Consider the following 20,667-nt stretch of genomic DNA (forward strand, 5'->3'; position numbering starts at 1 on the left):
CCCTACTGAATTTCGAGAGAAAAACAGACTGCCAGCAGTCTATCCACATTCCCATGTTTTGTCGGCATTCTTAAAATTCACTGGGGATCATTTCGGGATCATTTCGGGATCATTTCGGGGGCTGACATATCCCCAGCCCACCCTGGGTAAGAATGTCAGTTTCTCAAACGCGAGGAAGTCGCGCGTGATTCCCATTAGGCAAAATATTTGGAAGTTCAGCCAAAAAAATGGATTTTAGATTTCGAAACCTTTGTTTCTTTATCTTCCTTACCTTTAGTGTAATAATAAGCCCAGGTGAGTATTACCATGTCACAATTTTTGCTGAAATTACGGCAATCATTTTAGTAATTGATCGCGCGGAAAGCGAGAGAATTCGTAGCTAAGCTTATTTCCTTCTAGAGTCTTTTTTTTGAACAAGCATAAAGTTCACCGTTTGTGATCTTACAATTCTTTCCACGAAGTTTGTTTCCTTTCTTTGATGTTTCAATCCGGCAGATTGCGGTTTTTCGTACAGATGCCCAAGCTAATACTGAATACTATGAAGTGTGTTTGTTGTGCTCGTTGTACTTGGTACGGAATCTACTTGCCGTTTCAGTTGTTTTGAAGCTGTCATACTTGCTTCTGTCAGTTGATCGTCAAATGGAAGTCCTGTTTAATTAAGTTTAATTAGATCTATTGTCAGATTAAGTCTTGATTTGAGAGTTAGGAACACAAAACTGGAAATTTGTGGACAGGACCGCCCACAGATTTTCAATTACTCTTTGCAAGTACTGTACTATACATATTTGTTTGTTTAACTAGCTTGTAGGAAATATGAAGAATAGTGGATGTAAATTAGTCACTGTAAACTATAAGTTTTATTGGGATAATTTTGTCATCAACATAAACTCTTTAGGAAACAAATTTGCACACTAGCTGGCATGTGCATGCGCTCAAGGGAATTTTCTGCCGCCAATTGCATTTCCGTGAAATATTGATATATACCCCCCCCCCCCACCCCTACTCGAATAGAGGGCCACAATGGCTTGAATTTAACACTCTCAAACTGGCAAAACAGAGTGGTTCTTGGAGTTTGCAAGCTAAAAATAAGTTCAAATCCAAGTAAACATTATTGCATTAGAATTATGGGAGAAAATTAAATTGGCTCATGAGTGGCAATGATTAACTCTACTTCTAAGAATGTGACGGACTGGCATCCCATTATCCCATCCATTATGAAGGGGTGGGGAGAGTAAAATTACCCTTAGTTGCTTCATGCCCTAGAAACTGGAGATAAGCACTGGCCTGATGGGCCACTGGGCTCGTATCCAGACTTAACCTTACCTGTACCCTGAAACAGAGAGAACTACTTTTACTCCCCCCTGGATGGGGTGCTTCTCCACTCTGGTAGTTCCAATGGAGGTTCCAGATATATCAATTCTGTTTCCTTTTGACCAGGCATTCCTTCTTAAATTTCTGATGGTAATTGACCAGTCACTGTTATGCAGAAGTTCTGTTCATTTTTGTATGTTCCTCCACCCAACTTCTGTGAGAGTACTTGTAATACATCTTAACGTGTTCAAGAACATAACACAATAACCTTGGTCTACAGGATTTGAGCTTTCTTCTCGAGAATCCGGCACACTGTTTACTTTTAACCATAAAGCTTTCACAACCCTCAGTGCCAATCATGGATAAGGCAGTATATAGAGTTGTTCCCAGAAAATACACTTTTTGTAATTTCATTACATTTCAGTGTCCACTTCACAACTTAGCGACTGCCCAGAGTTCAAGCTGATTCCTCCTGAACAGTATGACAGGAACATCAGTGCTGCAGATGATATTACCAAGAGACCCTTAGGATATGTGATTGCAACAGCACAATACCCTGGTGTTCAGTCTGAAATAGAAAACCCTTGTGTATATGTGAAAAATTTGACATCAAGAGATCTGGAAGTCATGGTAAGTAAGTAGCCGGGGCAGATCCAGGGGTGGTTTCCAGGGTGGTTTGGTCAGAACAGTAAACTGAAATGAAAATCTAATTTTTTACATTTGCTGTTTCTGACGAAACCCTCAGTGGACAAACGTCACTAACAATATTATGCTATCTTTGGAAATAAAAAAAAAAGTAACTGGAAAAGAGCAAAAATAACGTAAAGATTGATAGATGAGAACCTTTTCCTTGTTTTACGTAAGGAATGAGAAGGTTTTGAGGGCCACAATTTTAGCTAAAACATTGCCACCAGCCCAAAACTTTCTCATATAGTGCTTGTTTAAACATCTCAAACAGAGATGATTTCAAAGATAATATTATACAACTAACAATCGTCCATCAGAACACTGGAAATCACCTTTCCAATTGTCTAAATCTCAAAATCTTTGGGGGAGGGGCCAGGGGAGGCATGCCCCTGGACTTGACCAAAGAGAATGAATCTCCTGTGGCAGACAATTTTCTGGACATCCCTTCACCAACTCTTGGATCTGCCCCAAATTAGGAATTCCCACCAGTGGCTAAATTTATTAGTTTTAGTGGCCATGAAATCTCAGAAGAATGTAACGAGTTTAAATATATTAAGTTTGTGCATGCATCCTAGGAAACAACTCTTCAAAAAGATGTTTACTGATCAGCTCATAATTTCTTACTTTTTATATTTTTTTTTCTTTATCCTCACCAGATTCAAACCCGTGTCCCAGGCAAAACAGTGTGGTATGTATGTTCTCAGTGTGATTATTTTACACAATGCCTGATTGATAATAATCATTAATTAACAGTTAATACATGCATACTATACAATGTGTATTAATACTTATCAATTTCGTATTGCTTCTGACTAGTGTGCGAGATGACAGCAAGCCTACTCCAAAGAAAGAATGTACTCAGGTAGGCGTGCATAAAGCAACAAACATTACAAGTCAGACAGTATCAATGGTACTTAGAACATTTTAAGCCACTTGGCTGTTGTATTACTACTGAGGTACATGTACAGTACTTTACTCTACAAAATCTCGCTCTGTTGCAGGAGTAAAACTGGGGGCTAGTAAGTTTGACGAAATGACAAGGGGATTAGGGTAGAGTACTAGTTTCAGTTGCTGGCGTTCATCAAAATTTCAAAACCTGTTTGCTCGTATAAACAATGCCAAACTAAAAGGTTGCAGAGCAGAAAGAAATACTTTGCCAAAATTGTTATAATTGATAACTAAATTTGTAATATTTCTTTTATAATGGAATTGTTATGATAGCTCAAGTCGCACTATATAGGTAGTGTATGGCCACCATGGTTTCCTTCTTTGTGTTTGTAGATAGAGCCATTTGACACATTGCGGATGTATGATACAACTCGGTAATTATTATGTTTCTCAACTCAGACTTCGCTCTCTTTTGAAGGGTGGCTTTCTAAGTGTGGACTGCTGGGGTCCAACAACAGATACAGTGATATTTGAGTTCTACTGTGACACTGGAGCAGGCTGTGATACTGATGTTCAATTCTGGTACAGACTAACTCCAAGTCCTGTAGGAGCAGGTGAGGAAAGCCTTAATGAGTTTCTGTTTGTAGGACTGTTAAGAGACCTTTCTGTATCAACTACATTCTACATCTGTGTGGAAGGTGTGGTGGCCTCATGGTTCTGGTATGCTCTACTCTTGATTGAATGGTCAGGGTTTGAGCCCTGGCCAGCCGTAGACACTTTACTCTCACAGTACCTCTCTCCACCAAGGTGTATTTATAAACGGGTACTGGCAAATTTAAAGCTGGGGCTGGGGGCAACCCTGCAATGGACTAGTATCAGATCTAGGGGGAGTAGAAATACTCCTAGTCAAGCAGTCAAAAGTGCTCAAGCTGAGCCATTGTTGTAGTTTGCATTCTTACATGGTATGGCAAGACCACCCTTACAATGCCCCTCTCTATCCAGGTATATTGATTAAATTATAGGTGAATTCTGGTTATTGGTGGATAATTTAAGGCTAGCAAGCTGACCTAGTCTTATTTGTTATAGCATGAGGGTTGGAAATTTAAATGATTGTTTTATACATGCACCTAGCCCCACATGTTTAATGACAATCATTTTGTTTCACTGTAGATGTGGATGACTGGTGCAGCCTTGCTCGTAGCAGTGAGTTTCCTCAAGACTTAATAACTGCACCTCCACCAGTAGGGACAACACCCACTATTAAAAGTGCAGCATGTAACATTTTTTCTTGGAGCTTTCTTCAACTTGCAGCTGCAGTTTTGCTACTGCACTTTCCATCACTTTAACAGATCAGATGGGTTTGAAATACCAGACTACATATCTCCTCAATCAAGTGCCCCTCCTTGAACAGCCACCCTGGTCCTAAATCATGGAATTTAAAAATAATTTCAGACAAAATGCATTAAGAATTCACCGTAAATTTGGAATCTCTAAATGTTTCTTGCCAAAAAATGTAGTTGAAGTATGAAAAATCTTGTGCAATTGCGGAAATTGAAAAGAGTAAATCTGCAATTGGAAATAAGCACCCTGGATGGGTCCTGGAAAAATTGTATTTGATGTATTATTATTGCCTCTTCAGAATTGTCTCTGATTGGTTGGGGGGGGGGGGTTAGGTGATCAGGGTGCATGTTTGACAGGGCCCCCTGAAATACAATTACTTGCAATTTATGAGGTACATCTACTCTTGACAAAAGAAAGCATGCATGTAGGACCAGAGGGGGACTTTCATATAAAAAGGACAGGGGTGCTCATTGGAAATTTTGAGAAGAACCTCTAGGAGGTATCAAGATACTGTTTTTAGGGCGTGGGCTGAAATTTTTTCCATCCCTTAGAGGCACCAGTTCTTAAACTACACATTAACTGACACTGACTTTTTTTGGCTTGATACACTAAAAGATGCCCTGAAAGCTCATGCTGTTAACCTTTTGATGCTGAACACCCTGAGAGATTCCAAACTTGCTTTTTAACCCCTAAAAGGTATGACAAGTACTCTTGTCTTTTTTATAAGGGAGAGCAGGAGGGGGGCATACATTTATCTACATGTAGTTACACCCATACCCTCCCCAGACCCACGTCAAGAGAGACAGCCCTGCTTTGTCACAGGCTAGAAATCTGAAGTATTTAATTCCAGTGGAAAGTGAAAAATATTTTAAAGTTGCCAAACAAGTGAACTAATTTTGGTCAGGTAAATTTTAACAACTTTCAATTGGACAATTGAGGGCTTTCATGCAAAAAGGGCATATATAGCATTTTGGACCGATTTTTATTTTTTGTACGATCGAGCTAATTTTTGGTAGACTGACTTGTTTTGACATGAAAAGCATCGTTGCATAATTGTTTTTGTTGATTTGCGCTTCGTTTTCGAGAAATAACGTGTGCAAAAAAACTCAGTTTTCCAAGGTATGTTTTGGAGATCTTTTGTTGAGCGAAAAACAAAAGAAACCTTTTGTTTTGCTAAACGATGAAGTCACCGAAGCATGGTATTTGCCACTAGTTTTAGTATTCATATAATTACGCAATTCTCTTACTGTTGCTTTGTTAGCGCAAGCGAATAAGGCACTGAACGGGTCGGATTCTAGTCTGTTTTGTCATGACACCGGTTCGATACGAGGCCGGTCGTTTTTTTTTTCCAGTCTATTTCTCTACTTCTTTCAAATATCAAAACACCTATTTAAAAAAAAAAAACGTGCTCTCAAAGCTGCTAAAAGTAACCGTCTAAGTTTGCACCATGTCAAAATCCACCTTCGAAGGATTCGAAGGATTCCTTTTTGCACAAAAGCCTTCAATTATTGTGTATATAGTTCTCACCTCTGACTGGCAGATGAGCATCAGAAATGCTTCAATGTTCCATGACCAGTTCAAGGATTGATTTGGGGGGAGGGGGTGAGTTGGTTGGCTAGCCACCCCCTCCCTTTTCGAGAACCAAAAAATGAAAAAAAAAGAAAAAGAAAAAGAATGAGATTGTGGATATTATGACAGAAATAAAGACAAGCACTCTGGACATGTACATTATTGTAATAACAAGTATTTTTTTTATCTAGCTGAAAAAGTGAAAACCCCATGGGGGGGGGGGGAGACTCCCTTATATGGGCTATATAGGTATGTGCCGCCCCAAAGGGTATGGTTTTTCAGCCGTTTTGGTCATAAATAGGGTTTCGATTTTAGCTGATTATGGCCATTTTGGTCATAAATAGGGTATGGTTTTCACACTCTAGCCTTGATATGGATATGTTTTTAAGAAGAAGCCACTTTTTCATCATTATCGAAAAGAAAATCAACAAAAGCCCGTCACAAATTATGTTTATGGTAATTAAACATTGCTCTGAGCTAGGGAACTAATTATAATGCAGGTCTGAAACAGGGTTTTGATTCAAGGGCCAGGTCATAAATAGGGTTTCATGTTTTTGGTCAGGTCATAAATAGGGTAGGGAATATTGCAGATTTTGGTCATCCACCCCTCCTCCCCGGGAAAAAACATGTTATTCTCTAACAGCCAGACTATTGTAACAGTTTTCAATTAGGTTCCAACTGTCAAATTTTAAAATTAGGGGGCATGTCCTGTTGATTCTGCAACTCCTTCCCCTTCCTTGAAAAATCCTGAAAGTTACCCTGCAACTGTATGTGGCACTGGTTTAATTTTTAAGTATATATCTACAGTTAAATTGAATAGTAATGCTAAAATTATTTAGTGATGTAATTTGCAATTAAATTTTTTATCGATTCTTACAGTATGAGTTGTCTTCTGTAGTGAGGATTAAGCTGACACAATATGACGGCTGCTTCACTTTGAGTGTAGTAGTTTAAAGGTAGCAGTTTATAGTAAGATGCTAGTCATAAGCTCGCTTCCCCCTGTCCAGCCATGATTTTAGCCCCATGTGCGCTAAGTGGAGGAATGTACTGCTTATGGCCACCCCCCCCCCCAACCCCCAGATTTAAGTCCTTCCCCATCTAACTTGATTGTGAACAAATACCAAGGCTGCATTAGCATTTGATAATTGAACTGACTAAGACGTAGCTTCCCATAGTGAGCTTTCCCATACGAACGAAACAGTTTTTTCTGCATTATGGCCACATCCCCATCTCTGTCAATTTTATGCCCTCGCCCTAATTTTCGCGTGTCTAGTAGGCGGGAACCTCTTCGCTTGTTACGCAGGCTATTTAGGGCGTGAACCCTCTCTTTGACTGGCTTAAGCTATCTGTTATCAAAGTATGATTCCTGCCTTTTTGATTTGTTAAAGAAAGTTCATAAAGTTTTCATTCCACAAATTGAGGCACCATTCTCTGCCTTGTAATTTAGGCAGCGTACACACAACGCTAGAGAAATGTGAAAACGCAGCTTTATTTATATGGTGAGACCTACCGTCTACGCTAATCCGTCACGAAAAAGGAGCTTTTCGAAAACACTACTCAAACCGGAGGAATTTGAAAACGCCGACTTTACGTTTTCGTTTGGACGGAAAACATTTTGAAAACGGAGCTTTTTGAAAACGATGTTTTCACGATAATCATGTGATTTCTCTGACCGAGTTTTTCTCAAACACAAATTCAAAATTACGGGTGATTGCTGCGTTTTGTAAATTCCTCCGGCGTAGTGTGGACGTAAAGCATTTGGTGCGTTTTCACAGGAAAACTTAGCTCCGTTTTCCAATTCCTCCAGCGTCGTGTGGACGGAGCCTTACTGCGCCTTTCAATAACATGCGGACTCTAAAATTCAAAGCTCAACCGACAAATGCGTTTTTCGCTACCGTCAATCAAATGTTCGGCGGCTCCTCCCAGCTTCCGATTACTGCCGAGCGCGCGGTAATCAAATCTTTGTGCGCAGTTCAGACAACGAAACAGTGTTCGGCATTGGTAGGAAACTTGGCGGAGCCGCCGAACATTTGATTGACGGTAGCGAAAAACGCATTTGTCGGTTGTGCTTTAAATTTTAGAGTCCACATGTTAATGAAAGGCTCAATAAAGATTCAAGATCCTATGTTAGTGAGTTACAATGACCATACATCACTGAGTGAAAGTTTCAATTAAAGTTTGGCAGTTATCAAGGACAGCGCTTACACGGGACGGGAGCGCTTTATTCATTAATTTTTTTGTTTTTTGTTTTCTCTCCCTAAAGTGCCCAACTACCTGATTCTTAAATGAGCGCAATCTATTCAACCAAAATTTCCGAAAATTTCGAAAGTTTCCCGATAATCAGGAATTTTTGAATTTCCGCTGAAGCGAACACTCAACTGAAAATTTCGGAAATTGCGGTAGGAAAATCAGATGGAACTAAAAGTTCCGAAAATGTGGGTAAAACTCACAAGGTTGTCGCCTTTTTCGGAAATTCAGTTCGATTCGTCACTGGATAATTCCTGAAATTCAAAACAGAAGTTTTCATCGAATGGAAATGAAAGTGCCCCGTGACTCAGTACTGCCAAAATAATTGTTCGGAATCCAAAACTAAACCAAACTCGGTTTACTCGACATGACTAATAGATGAAAGATGAGAGCTTTTCAAGAGATGATAACTGTGGTAAGAATCTCTCATGTAGTTTTATTCCTAGGCAATCCCTCAGAAGTTGTTTTTAGATCAATCCCTGCTATATTTGTAAATTTAGGCTAAGCAGGTTCTTAATTTTTATGAAGGAGATATACTTGTATACTTGAATATACTGTGTTAATCTAAAATCCGACATTATTTCACAATTTAATCTGGATGGGAGATTTCACTAATGCGTTTTTTAGAGTATCCGTTTTCCTCAAAATACTTTCGCCCAACTAGCGTTTTCGTTTTTTTTTTTTTTTTTAATTTTTTTTTATTTTCACCTGTCCACACTGATACGTTATAATTCGAAAACGCATACTTTTTAGCACGTTTTCGCCTATCGTCCGCAATAAAACGCTCGAAAACGCTGATGGAAACGGCAGTGTATGACGCTTTTTTGTCACCGTTTTCAAAAGCCTCCGTATTTAAAACGCTGCACTTTCGAAACCGTTTTTGAAAGCCTCCGTTTCCATCAGCGTTTTCGAGCGTTGTAGCCCCGACTACACGAATTCCGTTCTCAATAGTATCCGTTTTCGTCTCAGAACGAAAACGAAGCCAAATATTTTTGTTCGCACTAGTGTTTTCGGTTTGTTTTCACCTGTCCACACTACTGCGTTTTCATATTCGAAAACGGATACTTTTTGACACGTTGCCGCCTATCATAACTCGAGCTCTAAGGTATATTGGAATAGTGACGCTTAATACAAAGCACCTTAGGCGTATAGACCGGGCCCCATTTGTTTACGGAGGACGCTTATTTAACAAAAAGAAAAGACGTTTCGTTGTCGATGTCACCTTCTTGTTTAAGACTCTTAATGGCCATTTAGATTTTGACTTTTCTCAATTCTTAGATTTTTATAGCCAAGAGAACCGTTACTTATTGAGACATTTCGACAATAAATCCTTAAAAAAGAAATGTGCCAGGACAAATATACTTAAGAACAGTTACTTTTATAGGACTGTGGATGAATGGAACAGTTTACCTTTTGAGGTCCGTTCGGCATGCAGTGTTGACAAGTTTAAAGCTAACGTTATTAAATTTGTAACAAAATTGTAGATGTTATTACAGTTTTAGCGAGATTATTGTAATTTTTATAATTTTATGAGGTGATTTGTTTTTATATGGGGTCACCCAACTCTTTTACAAATTATCCTTATAGCTTATTTGTTTGTTTGTTTGTTGTTTTTTAAATCTGCCATTAAATTGTAATAATAACCTACAATCGCCTAGCTCAGAGAATTCTCGCACCCTGATTGGTTACCTAGGCGAGGTATTCAGTGTGGAATTGCAACTCTTGAAAGCGAGGCACGTTGAATATTGCAACATTCACACAGACTTGAATGAAACGGAGTTTTCTTTCATTTAAAAAGAAGGCTATGCGATTCAAGGAAAATTCATAACACGTGGAATTCCCTCGTCGGGTAATGAATTTTCCTATATTATTATCTGACTGAGAAAATTACTTCATTGTGATTGGCTGAGAGCAGGCCAATTTATTGTTAATTCTTAATTTACACTGCAGTTTAAATTGACGTGCGCGTTCGCAATTTTCCCAGTCATGTAACAAATGAGTGATCGTGTGAAGGCTCGAACAGTTAAGGATTTACACTACTCGTGATACTTGAATTCTTGCAAGTTGCACTCGCCTAAAGGCTTTTGCAATTTGGAGAGAAATTTCAAACATCACCTGTAATATAATCCTTATAACTGCACTCTCATTTATTACGATTACCTATAGAACCAAAGCCCCCCTCTAGAGTATGAAAAACTGCCACACGAGTTGTCACCCAGATATCGTCTCCATTTATTTAATTGCTAACTTAACATAATAGGTTTCTTCAGCTGATTTGCCCGCCCGATTTAAATACGCCAGTGATCTTGTTTCTTTATTCATCTTGGATATTCGCAAATGCCGCAAATTTTTCGAATTCTGCAAATGAATAATAATAGCATGATTATTAAGGTGAAATTGAAAGAACAAAGTAAAGTAGCTTTTCGCAAACTTTATAGTTTGGCTCATCTAGTTGCCGTAACTATAGCTTAGTATGAATTTCTTCATTATTGTTACTCCCATCAACACCGCAGAAAAAGTCTTTATACCCATATGCATTGGAGTTACTATGTATTTTTTTCAGAATAATATTCTCCAGGGGTGAAATAAAGTTTGAATCAGCCCAGACTGGTCTCATTTACGAGATTTCATTCAAATTTCCACTGAATATCTGCAGCCCTTGTAACGGTTCCCGGAAACAGTTTATTCAATCTCGTTTCCAGGTCTCTTGTGGGCGAAGCTTCGCCCACAAGAGATCTGGAACTGAGAGTACAGTTTATTACGTTTCTTACCTTCGCTGTTCAGCTTGCCATCATTATCTGAATCGTATGTCATCACATAATTATTAATGGTAACCATCGCAGCAGAGAGATGGTTCTCTATTTCTTCTGGCGCAACAAGACCATCCTCATCATCGTCATATTCATTAAAAAGATCATCCACCTAAACAGGAATCAACAGTTTAATTACACTAATTGTTTAAGAAAGGATTAATTACAATTTAGAGGAACAACACTTTGGAGGGCGCCGAAACGAACCAAAGAGATTAAAGTCATTACAAGTAAATGTAAATGCAAGTGATATTCGATATCAGGCACGGTTGAAACGAACAACCATATGCAGTTTTTTCGTTAAGGAACAAATTCCTTTTTTAGGTTGGAATAGCAAACGTTTCTGTAGCTGTGATTTCACTAATTACAACATTAAGACTTTTGCCGCGCTTGTAGCCTGAATGTATGAACAACTTGAAAGTGACAATTCGGAAATTGTCGTTTTGACCTTTTTTTTCTAGGCTGCCGTGCAACAGCGGCACAAGAAGAAGAAGAAGAAGAAGAAGAAGCAAAAGCAACAGCAGCAGCGCAAGAAGAAGAAGATGATGAAGATGATGATTATGACGAAGAAGAACAAGAACAAGAACAAGAACAAGAACAAGAACAAGAACAAGAACAAGAACAAGAACAAGAACAAGAACAAGAACAAGAGCAAGAGCAAGAGCAAGAGCAAGAGCAAGAACAAGAACAAGAACAAGAACAAGAACAAGAACAAGAACAAGAACAAGAACAAGAACAAGAACAAGAACAAGAGCAAGAGCAAGAGCAAGAGCAAGAGCAAGAACAAGAACAAGAACAAGAACAAGAACAAGAACAAGAACAAGAACAAGAACAAGAACAAGAACAAGAACAAGAACAAGAACAAGAGCAAGAACAAGAACAAGAACAAGAACAAGAACAAGAACAAGAACAAGAACAAGAACAAGAGCAAGAGCAAGAACAAGAACAAGAACAAGAGCAAGAGCAAGAGCAAGAGCAAGAACAAGAACAAGAACAAGAACAAGAGCAAGAGCAAGAGCAAGAGCAAGAGCAAGAACAAGAGCAAGAACAAGAACAAGAACAAGAACAAGAACAAGAGCAAGAGCAAGAGCAAGAGCAAGAGCAAGAGCAAGAGCAAGAGCAAGAGCAAGAGCAAGAGCAAGAGCAAGAGCAAGAGCAAGAGCAAGAGCAAGAGCAAGAGCAAGAGCAAGAGCAAGAGCAAGAGCAAGAGCAAGAGCAAGAGCAAGAGCAAGAGCAAGAGCAAGAGCAAGAGCAAGAGCAAGAGCAAGAGCAAGAGCAAGAGCAAGAGCAAGAGCAAGAGCAAGAGCAAGAGCAAGAGCAAGAGCAAGAGCAAGAGCAAGAGCAAGAGCAAGAGCAAGAGCAAGAGCAAGAGCAAGAGCAAGAGCAAGAGCAAGAGCAAGAGCAAGAGCAAGAGCAAGAGCAAGAGCAAGAGCAAGAGCAAGAGCAAGAGCAAGAGCAAGAGCAAGAGCAAGAGCAAGAGCAAGAGCAAGAGCAAGAGCAAGAGCAAGAGCAAGAGCAAGAGCAAGAGCAAGAGCAAGAGCAAGAGCAAGAGCAAGAGCAAGAGCAAGAGCAAGAGCAAGAGCAAGAGCAAGAGCAAGAGCAAGAGCAAGAGCAAGAGCAAGAGCAAGAGCAAGAGCAAGAGCAAGAGCAAGAGCAAGAGCAAGAGCAAGAGCAAGAGCAAGAGCAAGAGCAAGAGCAAGAGCAAGAGCAAGAGCAAGAGCAAGAGCAAGAGCAAGAGCAAGAGCAAGAGCAAGAGCAAGAGCAAGAGCAAGAGCAAGAGCAAGAGCAAGAGCAAGAGCAAGAGCAAGAGCAAGAGCAAGAGCAAGAGCAAGAGCAAGAGCAAGAGCAAGAGCAAGAGCAAGAGCAAGAGCAAGAGCAAGAGCAAGAGCAAGAGCAAGAGCAAGAGCAAGAGCAAGAGCAAGAGCAAGAGCAAGAGCAAGAGCAAGAGCAAGAGCAAGAGCAAGAGCAAGAGCAAGAGCAAGAGCAAGAGCAAGAGCAAGAGCAAGAGCAAGAGCAAGAGCAAGAGCAAGAGCAAGAGCAAGAGCAAGAGCAAGAGCAAGAGCAAGAGCAAGAGCAAGAGCAAGAGCAAGAGCAAGAGCAAGAGCAAGAGCAAGAGCAAGAGCAAGAGCAAGAGCAAGAGCAAGAGCAAGAGCAAGAGCAAGAGCAAGAGCAAGAGCAAGAGCAAGAGCAAGAGCAAGAGCAAGAGCAAGAGCAAGAGCAAGAGCAAGAGCAAGAGCAAGAGCAAGAGCAAGAGCAAGAGCAAGAGCAAGAGCAAGAGCAAGAGCAAGAGCAAGAGCAAGAGCAAGAGCAAGAGCAAGAGCAAGAGCAAGAGCAAGAGCAAGAGCAAGAGCAAGAGCAAGAGCAAGAGCAAGAGCAAGAGCAAGAGCAAGAGCAAGAGCAAGAGCAAGAGCAAGAGCAAGAGCAAGAGCAAGAGCAAGAGCAAGAGCAAGAGCAAGAGCAAGAGCAAGAGCAAGAGCAAGAGCAAGAGCAAGAGCAAGAGCAAGAGCAAGAGCAAGAGCAAGAGCAAGAGCAAGAGCAAGAGCAAGAGCAAGAGCAAGAGCAAGAGCAAGAGCAAGAGCAAGAGCAAGAGCAAGAGCAAGAGCAAGAGCAAGAGCAAGAGCAAGAGCAAGAGCAAGAGCAAGAACAAGAACAAGAACAAGAACAAGAACAAGAACAAGAACAACAAGGAGGAGGAGCAGGAGGAGGAGGAGGAGGAGGAAGAAAAGAGAACAAAAACGAGTTAACAGTACTTACGTCCCAGGAAACCTGATCTCCTCTTGTGAGCATCAAGGCCATAGCCACCAGCATGACCAGTAAGAGCACTGAATTTGACATCACGGCGCCTTCTCCTTAGTATATCTGAAAAGTATCCCGAGTTATTTTCCTGCCTTGGAAGCCTGAAAAGAATCACAAAAAGGTAAAATGTTCAACTGCTATTAAATTTATAGCAGACTATTCCTACGTTTGGAATATTAATATGACTGTACATTTTATGGCAAGCGCAGTGCTTGTGCCTGACCGGCTGATAGCGTGCATCATACAATGTACACTGCTATATCTCATCGCACAGGGCCGGAAATGATGAGAGTTGACTGTGTAGGACTTTCCTAAAAATGCCATAATATATCTTTCGAAACTTCAGGTTTAGACTCGTATTCAGGATGTATGTATTCAAATTACAATATTTCGAGAGGAAGCCACATCAGCCTTAGCTGGTTTTCATGCAGCTCCTCTGTCCTGGTCGCATTGGAATTTGGAGATGTTGGTTTTTGTGGAGGGAGGAAAACCAGAGAATGCAGAGAAAAATCCTCGGGAAGCAAGGCGAGAACCAACAACAAACTCAACCCACATATGGCACTGGGCCGGAATCGAACCCAGGCCACATTGGCGGGAGGTGAGCGCTCTCACCACTGCGCCATCCCTGCTCTCCCTCGTGTCTTTTGTTCATCCCTGCTTCCTTTATCATGTCTTTTGTTCTAGGCCGGAGCTGCACATGTGATGCGACAAGTTCTCAAAACTAAAATTTGCGTAATTTAATGCAGTGAGCTTAGGATAAAAGGTATTGGTACAAATTGTTTTTCCTCTGATTGTAACTAATCTGTAACCTAGTTTCCACTGGCTACATAAGTTAGTGTTTTTGCGGCACTCAAGCCGGCATATAATTCATGGTAGGTTACATTTATTTCTTTTCCCCTTCATCCCTTAAATGCTGATCGCAAGCAGACAGCAGTAAATAAATGTTAACCGCAAGCAAACACAGTATATAAATGCTAATCGCAAGCAAACGGCAGTAAATAAAAGCAAACTAAACATGTGTACTAGCATGAATTATATCCCCTCAAGCCCAAACTGGCTATATGTTCTCTAAATTCCATTGGGCCAAAAAAGCAATGGGACTGAAATAACTTTTACACACATGCGACGTGAAACCTGCACATTGTAGAGTATTGTGGTAGTTTTTAGGCAAGGCGCGCAATCAGACGTGACAAGCTCGTCATGGCTCCATGTGATTGTAAAATACTTTGAAATCATTATCATCTCCCATCATCTCTGCTCATTGCGCCAGTAGGCCCATAAGAACGGAGAAAATGAGATGCCATAAGAAGAAGAAATCATTATGTTTTTAGTTTATAGCCAGCCTGGGGCTTACTTTAAAAAATAAGATGTTTATTTCCTTTATATATGATGTCAAATGACGTTATTAAATCACAGCGCCATTTTGAATGTCACCATCTCCTCACAACTGTTGACAAAAAAGCTTATTGTCAATATCAGTCCCGGCTACACTTCGTCGGAAGAATTTGAAAACGGAGGTTTCAATCTAAAAACGCATAAGATGTTTTCCGTCCATGCTACGCCTGAGAAATTTGAACGCGCGACAATCACCGACCATTTTGGATTTATGTTTGACGACCATTTTGGATTTGTGTTTGACGAAAACTCGGACAGGAAAATCAAATGATTATCGTGACGTCATCGCCTTCGAACAGTTCCGTTTTCAAAACGTTTTCCGTCCACACGAAATCGAAAAGCAGGCGTTTTCAGATTCCGCCGGTTTGATTCCTCCGTAATTTTCGTGACGGATCAGTGTGGACGGTAGGCCAAACCGTACAAATGAAGCTGCTTTTTCCAATTTCTCCGGTGAGTGTGGACGCTGCCCAAGGCATTGTTCGCGACTGATCCTAGTAATATGTTACTACTATTGAGTGTTTCATTGTCACTGTAAATGTTTGTTTTCAATAACGCTTGTTCAATCATCTTGAGTGCGCGTACATTTCTAGAGAATACAATTATGTAGTTGGAAAAGTCATTGTCGATATACGATTTCAAGAGGAAATCAAGGCATCTTACCTTGATCCCCTCTTGGTAATTTCTAGGTCTTCTTTAGCTTTATTATACATTTTACTTGCTGGACGTATTTCCTATCCATGCATCAGGGCTAATAGCCATGGCAACGGAAATTGTTCTCACAAGCATGTACTCCAAACGTACGTGAGCCGCAGTTCCATATGCCTTCATTTAGTAAAGAACTATGTTTTGCTTTGTATCTGTTACCGAAGGAAAAGTTTTGAGGACAAGAATCTTTCAACATCTTTTGTTCTCCGCTTTGAATTTGATCATGAATTGTGCTTAGCACCTTTCAGAATACGAATATCGAATTATAATATATTTATAACTTGTTCGTGCGAGTTGTCCGGTGCGTTAAGTTGTCGCCAAGCAGATTTTGTCCGTAAACAGCGTTGGACAACAAAGTCCCTGATGTGGTCAATCACGGATTTGAGCATTATTGCTGGAAGTTCACACGCGAAATATTGTACACCTAGCTTTCTTAAAGGAGCTCAATCACAACATTTTGAGTTATTTTGGCCGCTCACAAAATCATCTTTAAATTGAAGAAAACCCGAAAATAGCTGGTAACTAAGATAGAAAAACACCAAAGATGTAATAACAAAACATAAAGAAACAAGGATGATTAAGGATGGGGAAGATTAACACGGTTTACAAAATACGAACTTGAAAATTTTCGGCTAGACTTTTCAAAATGCACAAACCGTGACGTCGGTCCTTTAAGTTGAAAGATTAAGATAAATGAAAAGAGCCTAACTTGTGCAACTTTACGAAGGCAGAAAAAGATAACATTTTGTTCTACAATCAAGGCTGCTGTGCCGCGCCCACATTTCGTGGAGGTGTATAAACAAATTGTCGCGAAAACTGCGCCTCCGTTGCACTAAAAGTGCTTCTAAAACTGCTAACGCCAGCAAAGTTTGGCAATACCTGACTAAACGTAGAGATCCTTTACTGTAAACTGTCCAATGGGACCCGTGTTGTACTGAAATCAGCGATTTTTAACTACCCACAGTGCATCGATCTGCGAGAAGTAAAGTAAATGTTTACCAAGAAAATGGGTTTCGTAATTGTTTTACAATTACGAAATGAGAAATGAGAAAAAATGTTAAAAATCAGTCATTTCTCATTTGAAATCACTCCATGACATGTCAGACTGAGATGTGATATTTAATCCTAATAACCTTAGGCCTCGTTCACACTACGCCGGAGAAATATTAAAACAGAGGTTTCACTCTGAAAACGCAACAAATGTTCTCCGTCCACATTACGCCGGAGAAATTTGAAAAAGCAACATTAGCCGGCCATTTTGGATTTGTGTTTGAGGAAACCTCTGTCAAAGAAATCACATGATTATCGTGACGCCATCGTGTTTTCGAAAACCTCCGTTTACAAAATGTTTTCTGTCCACACGAAAACGCAAAGCTGGCGTTTTCAAATTCCTCCGGTTAGAAGAGCGTTTCAGTTGTAAAGTTCCATTTTCGTGACGGATTAGTGCGGACGGAAGGCCTAACCCGAGAAACAAAGAAACAAAGAAATGAAGCTCCGTTTTCAAATTCCTCCTGCGTAGTGTCGGACGGGGTCTTAATCGATCACGGCAGGAGATTAATAGATTAATAGATTTCCTTGCATTTAAATGTGCATCATCATTTTCAAATTCGGCTGGATCGTATAATTGATCGTAGACCGATACACGGCCACAGTTAATTCTATTAAAAAATAAAGTATTGGGATGCTGCATTCAGTCCAGTGTTTTGATTCAGTTAGCTGCCATTGGTTCTGAATTATTGCATCTTACTTCTTCGAAGCCTGTTTGTAATAATCAACCTAGCTCATTTGTCGCAAATATATACTCTAGACTTGAAGGCACTTCAATCGGCGACTCATTTCCTGTCCTAGTTTGGCGAGCAATTGCTGTATTAGGAAACATCAATCATCATTTTCTCTTGAAAACATATTTGCGTGTAATTAAATGTGAAGCATTATTTTCAATTTCTAAGCTTATAAAGTAGACCAACATTTTAAAAACTTTGTGGTTTCGATGAAAGCACATCGTTTGCAAGTTTGGTAGAAAAAAAGGAAAAATACGAAATTAGACCCAATTCGGTACTCCTGTTAAAGTTAGAATTAATTAACTAGAATAAATAATCATGTGATTTTTGTGATTGAATTTTGTTTCCTCTGAGGACGTTATGAATTAATTCAATGATCATTTGAGATCAAAGTGAGATGTTTCTTAAACCTCATCCGTGAAAAAAAGTAAGCTTTCGGTTTTTGGTTTTTATGCTGGGCCATCCTTAAAGCACCTGATTGAAGAACGATCGTAAGATGTACAAATTTTCTCATTGTTTTTTTATTTCTCCAGAGAAACGGGCAGTGGCGTGAGAAAAATGTCCAATGGCTTGTGGCCAGGTGCCGCTAGGCTACAATTCGTCGAGATAAGCAGGGAAACTGGGGTTTGATGCTAAGATGACTAACTTGCCGATAAGGCCAGTGTCTGTGAAATTTGACCGAAAATAATCAGCACTCAGCAGGCAAAAACTGAAACAGCACTGTCTGAATAACACATCTATGTTAATAGAAGTCGCGCCACTTTTCTTCACAGAGAGAGCGATAAAATATTCACAGACAGGGGTTTAAAATGCCAGAAACCGGAACAGATTGTTGCAAATGAAAAACATGAAACCTTGAACAAGATATCTTGTTCCTCGTGGTGAATCGAGGTAACATCAACAGACTACGCGTTCATTGTAACATTGTGGCTCTCAAAATGGCCCTTGGAGAGCTTGTGTTCGAAGGTAAACATAAACAGTTTTGCTGGTAAAAATTTAATAACTTTTATATTTCAAAGTTGTTTAACTGGAACACAGTGGAACTTCAAAGCGGGCGTTTGAAGGTGAATTGGTTTTTTTTTTCTTTTCCATTACTCGTTTTTACCATGTCCCTGAGGTAGGGGTATTCGATCGCCCAGTGCCACCCAACGTGATGCATTTGAACATCATTTTTGGCCCGAGGGATGGGACTTTGACCAAATGAATATTGAGAATATCTTATGCCCCAAGGGATTGCCTTGAGGGACAGATGTTGAAGTTTCAAATTGACTGATTCATTTAAAAAATGAAAATGAATTTAAAAACGCCGGTCTGAAACTTGTAAAAATCATGTTCTCAAATAACTCTACCGCGCAAAATATTGGACATTGAAAATCAAGTAAAGATTCCTATAAAAAATTCCCACAAAAATTTTGCAGCAAATCGTCAAACTCAATGCCGGCCGACCTAATAAAAAATATTCAATCCACGATGGAACAATAGTAACAGAATTAAATTTTGTCCGTAAACGAGGTTTATCGAGTTTTATAAGATATTCTCTTGTACTGCTTTTGGTAACGGAGATTTTAATTGAGGGGTTAAGGTAGATACAGATTATATACTGATTATATTTCAGGGAGGATTAAAAGGCCATTCATTATATATTTTATCCAGTTATGTATCTTTCAAGGAGCTGCGCGTTAGCAATATGAAATAAATGTTTACGGCAAACTAAAGGCTTGATTCTTGTTTGACGAAAATCTGCTAGCGGTACTGGCACGTTTCAAGCAGAGAAATTAAATACTTCATATGAAAGCGCGCACTCATATCCATCACAACAACGTTTTCTGAAGGAATATGGTTTTTCTGACCAAGGCTTAATTAAACTTAGCTGATTTATAACTCCTGCTATCGTGAAGTTGAAGCAGTCATTCTGAATGAAAAAAACTTTTTCTTTTGTTAGCCCAATTTCGCAATCTATGTCGTTTTAGAACTACTTTGTTAGTACCTTATACATCAAGAACTACCAACCTTTTCCTTGTAAAATTGCACAGGACTGGCGCAGTTGATCAGATCCAGTTGATCAGTTTATATAGAAGGTAAAAAGTTCGCTATAGCAGTGGGTCTGTTTCACATTCAGTAAATCGCCAGTATTAGCATGAAAAAAGGAAGCAATAAATTTACGTTGCTCATTCTTGCCAACGTTTTCCTTATCGCTATGACGAGGCGTAAAACCAAAAAAGTCAGCGTTCAATGTCACTCCTGTAAACAAAAAGAAAGGGATTTTAATTTCCAGAAAAGTTTAACAAAGCAAGTCCTCTGGTTGATTGGATTGCAGTTACATGCGTCTGGCCGCGCAGAAAAATTGAAGACTAGGTGTAAATTAGTTCTTATTGTCGCTTGTCTTGTTTTGAAGATAAATAGTCCCAAATACTGGGTGAAAACAACTCTGTGTAATGGCGACTCTGATCCAGATGCTAAGTGAACTATATTGAAACTGAGGGGCTTGGCTAACCAATCACAAATTTAAATCCCGACGGGCGACCAATCGGTTCAGTTGATTGATGAGGGCGTTGACCTTCACTAGAATTAGCAGGCTTTAGATTAAAAGAAAAGGAAAGTCAGGGAGACTTAACATCATGAGCAGCACTATAGATTTGCACGTGCAGTGTAGATTTTGGCATATTTTCTTGTCAACTGTCGGCTGCAATAAAGCGACCTTTCTGCATATTTTAATTGGAATTTTTCATGTTGTATCTCTAGCCATACTTGTTTGTCCTGTGTATAACTTTACTGTGTATGACTTGCAAAAAAAAATTCGGACGTTTATTTTCGGGCACTTTTTCCCCTTGCGACAAAATTTTGAAACAACATCTGTGAAAATGATAATTTGCTTAAGATCCCCAGTAACAATTTGTTCAGTTGAAACGCGCTATTTCTCAGCAGACAAATTTAAATCCATTCACCCTCGTTCACATTTCACGCTGTTGCGGCTTGCTGAAAACTCTTTTTGTTTTAATTGATATCCAGTATAGAAGCGTAAAAATGATCCAGTTACTCTAGAGAAAAAGTCAAACGTACCGGTTCTGCCATCTACGACTTTTTGACACAGTACATGGCGAGCTTCTAAAAAGGTAGCCGTTATATTAAACGAGTTC

General features: G+C 39.7%; 2 protein-coding genes across 3 annotated transcripts; one reads left to right on the forward strand and one right to left on the reverse strand.

Annotated features, from left to right (window-relative positions):
• The first annotated feature begins 121 nt into the window (after positions 1-121).
• Positions 122-6,677, forward strand: LOC110044892 (uncharacterized). Its single transcript, XM_020750467.2, has 6 exons — positions 122-294; positions 1,736-1,941; positions 2,655-2,686; positions 2,815-2,860; positions 3,365-3,500; positions 4,057-6,677. The coding sequence occupies exons 1-6, from the start codon at positions 228-230 to the stop codon at positions 4,230-4,232; spliced, it is 663 nt and encodes a 220-aa protein (XP_020606126.2). The 5' UTR covers positions 122-227; the 3' UTR covers positions 4,233-6,677.
• A 3,574-nt stretch (positions 6,678-10,251) lies between these two features.
• On the reverse strand, positions 10,252-19,661 carry LOC149096653 (uncharacterized). 2 transcript variants are annotated; one of them, XM_089280819.1, is made up of 4 exons: positions 19,541-19,661; positions 13,608-13,750; positions 10,815-10,965; positions 10,252-10,401 (listed from the first exon to the last, which is right to left on the reverse strand). In XM_089280819.1, the coding sequence occupies exons 2-4, from the start codon at positions 13,686-13,688 to the stop codon at positions 10,358-10,360; spliced, it is 276 nt and encodes a 91-aa protein (XP_089136945.1). In that variant the 5' UTR covers positions 13,689-13,750; positions 19,541-19,661; the 3' UTR covers positions 10,252-10,357. The 2 variants fall into 2 exon arrangements, with proteins under 2 accessions (XP_089136945.1, XP_089136946.1); XM_089280820.1 differs by lacking the exon at positions 19,541-19,661 and adding an exon at positions 16,629-16,701.
• Between the last annotated feature and the right edge of the window lie 1,006 nt (positions 19,662-20,667).

Source organism: Orbicella faveolata, unplaced genomic scaffold (assembly GCF_042242905.1).
Source record: "Orbicella faveolata isolate gen_17 unplaced genomic scaffold, um_ofav_v1 contig_48, whole genome shotgun sequence".
NCBI classification, from domain to species: domain Eukaryota; kingdom Metazoa; phylum Cnidaria; class Anthozoa; order Scleractinia; family Merulinidae; genus Orbicella; species Orbicella faveolata.